This window comes from Zeus faber, assembly GCF_960531495.2.
Source record: "Zeus faber genome assembly, chromosome: 20".
In the NCBI taxonomy this organism is placed as follows: Eukaryota; Metazoa; Chordata; class Actinopteri; order Zeiformes; family Zeidae; genus Zeus; species Zeus faber.
In genome coordinates, this window is record NC_137207.1 from 16675407 (window position 1) to 16680406 (window position 5000).

General features: G+C 44.3%; 1 protein-coding gene across 1 annotated transcript in view; it reads left to right on the forward strand.

Moving 5' to 3' along the window:
* The window catches only part of cacna1g (calcium channel, voltage-dependent, T type, alpha 1G subunit), a 121502-nt gene that overhangs the window by 38564 nt on the left and 77938 nt on the right, over window positions 1-5000 (forward strand). Inside the window, 1 exon segment of the mRNA XM_080021235.1 lies at window positions 2289-2698. Coding sequence (XP_079877361.1) covers window positions 2289-2698 — 410 coding nt within the window.

Here is a 5000-nt window from a genome sequence, read left to right on the forward strand (position 1 = left end):
AGCCCCCCGAGCAGTTGGCAGGTGCAGGAGCAGGAGTAACCCCTTCAGATGTACCGTATCATCTGGTTTTCGAGGGGGCCCCACATCACCATGCCAACCAACTAAACCTTCCAAGATCCTTTCGGATGTGTATAACAATACAAAACAAACAAACAAACAAAAAAGCCATCAAAAACACCAGCAGTACGTTTTAAATAAGTAAGTTTTAACTCTTTAGCAATCTAAAGCCATGTTTCCACCCAAAGTACCTGGAACATAGAGTCCCAGGAATTTTTTTTCAAGGAACTTGAAGGTTCCTTTAGCTCTTCAAGATTCGGATGAAAAAGCGACGTTTAAAAAAAAAAAAAAACAGACCAATAAAGGGAACCCTGAGCCACCACAAACAGGGTCAACCCCTGAAAACCCCCCACGTTTACCTTGTTTCAGGTAAACGCAATTCGGAATCGAGCCTCCACTTTGGATGGAAACGTGGCCGACCGATTTTGATGTGTGCAAGCACAATGAACAGAAAACAAACCGTACATACGGTCGGTTTGTGGCTGCAGATTATTTTTAAATGGCGGCTGAAATAAAATGCTGCGAGGGTTCCACCAGAGCTGCAAGCCCCACACTCTTATTCTGTACTTTTGAAAAGTACCACCCCCCGAGCGGGGACATTTTGGTCCCCGGATTTAATGTCCCCGGAACTCAATTCAGACCCTGGTCCCTCCAAAGGTTCCGAGACCCCGGGGAAAGTTCCTGCGGTGGAAACGTGGCTAAAGTGAGGTAATGGATCGTAAAAAAAAAAAACAAACCCTGGTAATTTATTCCAGTCGGAAGGAAATCTAATGTCACGTTTTAAAAAAAAATATATATATCTTCCTTAAAAAAAAAAAAATAATAATAAACTTCTTATGTTACAGAATTAGCGATGTATGTTTTTGGCTGGATGAATTGGGGTAATCGTGTTCGTGTTGAGTAGAAGGTCTGCCAAACAAAGATAGGATCATGTATCTCTGATGCAAACTATCCTCTCAGGTTCCCCCCCGTCCTTAAAACAGCAGCCAAAAAGATAGATGGCAGGAAAACCAACACACCCTTTTTCTATTCCCAATCACTTATTCCACGCAGTGTGGTATCAATTGATTTTACGAGCCTTGGGGGTGTTGAGACATAGCAACGTGGAGGGAGTAACGTTAGAGGCAGGCTAATTAAAATCAATAACGCTTTAATCCTTCACGTCGGGGGGCTGGTGCCGGCTCCGTCCGGCTCCCGCCAAGTCCTAAATCAGACTCAGGATCGACCACGGTACGGCCAGGTCCGCTCATGCACTGGCCGGCCTGAGTGGCTAGGTTACGGCCCTGGTCCCGGTCCCGGTCCCGGCCCGGGTCCCGGTTCCCGTCCCGGTTCTCGCCCCAGCCCTGGTCCCGGTCCCAGTCCTAGTCCTGGTCGCCCGGAGACGGGCTCGCACGATCACTGTCCGTCTCCAAACAAACACTCTCCCACTGACACACATCCACACGCGATCTCCCACGTAAGTCATGGAGGAAAAATGTATTTTCCTCAGTGGTTTTGACATTCTGTATAAAATACCTCATTTGTCTGATTTATCGCGTGCTGCGCCTCCTTGGCCCCCCACAAGCTAGTTTATATCTTCCCCTCTGCAGAAGTGATGTTTCTCTCTCTTTCCGTCTCGATTAAGGAGTGAATTTCCACCATAAAGTATACAGTATGCAAAATATTGTACAACATAATTATCTTATAATTAAGGTTCATTAAAGCTGTTTTATTAAAATAGCCATAATAAAAACTAACGCGATAAATCAATGATAATAACATTCTATTAAGTGTTATTTAGTATAGCATGTAGTAGTAGAAAATGTCATGTATAAATGATCATCATCACACAACCTACAGTAATACAAACTAATACAAAGTCATTATGATATAATAACTGAACAAAGAATGAAACAAAATAAATAAAAAACGTTTTTTTAAACGTATCAACTTATAAATATTTATAAGTATTTATAAATATTTACTTTTATTATTATTGTTATTATTTATATTCCTATCTTATTATTATTTCACATCTTATTATTTATTTATCATCATTATCGCTTTATTTTTCAGTGTAAGAATTTACATATTTTATAATTTACATAATAATAAGAGTATTTACTCTGCTCTCTCTCTCTCTCTCTCTCTCTCTCTCTCTCTCTCTCTCACTCTCCCTCCCTCTGTTACTTTCTCTCGCTCCCTCTCTCTCTCTCTCCCTCTCTCTCTCCCTCTCTCTCGGCACTCTGCAGCAACCCAGCTCTCCCACCAGCCGTCGCCCCGCGACCTCAGCCCCGCCAGCGGCACGGCGGCCGACGCCTTCACCTTTGACCCCGACAGCTGCCCCTACTGCGCCAAGGCTCTGGCCGGCGAGTCGGAAGGCGGCGGCGGCGGCGGCGAGGGCAACGACACGCCGGGCGACTCGGACAGCGAGGGCATGTATGAGTTCACGCAGGACCCCCGCCACAAGGGCTGCAGGGACAGCCGGCAGCCCAGGAGGGGGCAGCGCCGGCTGGGCCGCACCGCCGCCCGCGTGGTGCGTTTCTGGAGGCTGGTGTGCGACACCTTCCGCAAGATCGTGGACAGCAAGTACTTCGGCCGCGGCATCATGATCGCCATCCTGATCAACACGCTGAGCATGGGCATCGAGTACCATGAGCAGGTGAGGGAAAGTACCACATGGACATTTGTACTTTAGCAAAAGTGTACAACGTGATTGCTCTTGAATATACATAAAGTATTAAGAGTAAAAGTACTCATACCCGGTGGCCTGATATAACACAATGTTATACCGTATGAAGTGCATCTGTAGCTTTTTTTATCCGCAGATTATGCCAATCCTGATTACAAATGACAATAAAAGTAGTATAGGTGGCGTCGTAGTGATTTAGACAATACATCGAAATCTAAATCAAGTTAGTTGTTTGATGTGTAAGAAATATAGAAGAGTGAAAAGCAGAGATATTTGCATTGACATGGAATGGAGTTCTACATGAGTACAGACATTTAGAAAATGGAATTCAGTACCTTCTACCTCTGGTGTGTGTATTTTCATGTTTGCGAGTGTTGTCTGCGTCAGGTTGAGAAAAGGACGTTGGATGATGCATTATGGGACATTTTACTGCCGAAAAGACGTATATAACCAGACGGTTATATACATGTATACTGCAGATAAGATGAAGTTCAACACTTTATTCATTTGTTTGTTATGTTAACAGTTAATCTATAGTTAAACATTGTGTGTGTGTGTGTGTGTGTGTGTGTGTGTGTGTGTGTGTGTGTGTGTGTGTGTGTGTGTGTGTGTGTGTGTGTGTGTGTGTGTGTCTTTTCTTTGATGTGATTGTGTAAGCGGTACTGCCCCCCCCCACCAAGAGAAACTCCTAATGTCTCGCTGCTTTCATTTGTTTACATGAGTATAATTATAGCCATGTGAGAGAGAGGTAAGAAGAGAAAACATATTCAAAGAGGGGGTGAGGGAGAGAGAGAGAGAGAGGGGGGGAGATTTAGGGTGAGGAGGAAAGCCGTCCCCCCCAAAGAAACATCTGAGAGACATTTGTTCACTCTATTCCTTTGTTTCCTTCTTTTCTTTCCGTCCTCCTCCGCCTGCTTCTGCCGTGCGGCCGTACCTCACGCTACGAGAGGGATCTGACCGCATACAGTCACTCATTGCACACACACACACACACACACACACTCACACACACACACGCACATGCACGCATGCACGCATGCACACGCACACTCACACACACACACACACACATACTCACACATACAGCACACGCATGCACATGCACACATACACACACACAAGCACACACACACGTACACACATAGGCACGTACACACACGCATACACACACGCACTGTTGTACTGTTATCAAAGTGAGGGCAGAGTAAATACCTGTTAAGTGAGGACCCACGTTGCTGGTGCGCTTCTAAACCAAAGAAATAATCAATACGGAGACAGTAAAACAAACACACAAGCTTACACACACTAGCACTGGGCGATATTGTATAATATACTCTCACTATTTTTAGACTAATACACTCGTATCACTAATCTGCTGAATGACTCTGAGACTCGCATAACAAGGCTTGAGACCACTTGGGGTCCACTTGGGGTCCACTAGGGGGCGCTGGGCCCGGGTGCAGTATACAGTGGAACCTCACATTACGAGTGTACCAGTAAACATCCGAGGCTCGTGCATATTTTTGTCTTGTTTTATGAGTGGAAATCCACATTACGAGCGAGGTTCATACAGCGACCGCTAGGCTCGCACACGCTCTGCCGACAAGCGTGACCACCGCTCGCTCAGTTCACGCGAATATCTCGTTGTGGAAGCATCCCTATTGTGTTTTCTTTCAGTTTTGTGCGTTTTTTGCTTGATAAACACGAAAAAAGCGTGTGTGGTGCAACTACACCTTTTCTGTTTAAAACCCATAAAAAATGATTTTTGGGTGATTTTCGGGTGGTTTTTGGGACTTGGAACAGATTAATTATATTTCAATTAATTTCAATGGGGAAAATTCATTTGTAAAGTGAGCATATCGTAAAACGAGCTCGGTCATGGAACAAATTAAACTCGTAATGCGAGGTTCCACTGTATATATATTTTGTTAATATTATCCTGGTGGTGGCAGCGATCGTGGAACTTCTGACTCTTGGGGGAGCGAAAAAAAAAATATATATATATACCTGTATTTACCTTTACAAACACACCGCTCCTTTCACGTTTTGAAGTTGTCGCTAATAGTGACGCTGACTGATTTAACTTCATGTTGGGGCAGTTCTTGATGACGGTAACCAAGATATTTAATGAATTTTCCTTTGTAGCTTCGATTCACTCTTCATGGTGTTGGCCAAGTTTGTGAGCGCAAACAATTCAGATTCCAGTGTTTATTTAACGATATTTGAGTCATTCTCTACAAATTTGCAATTCGGCCTTTCATCATGATTTATG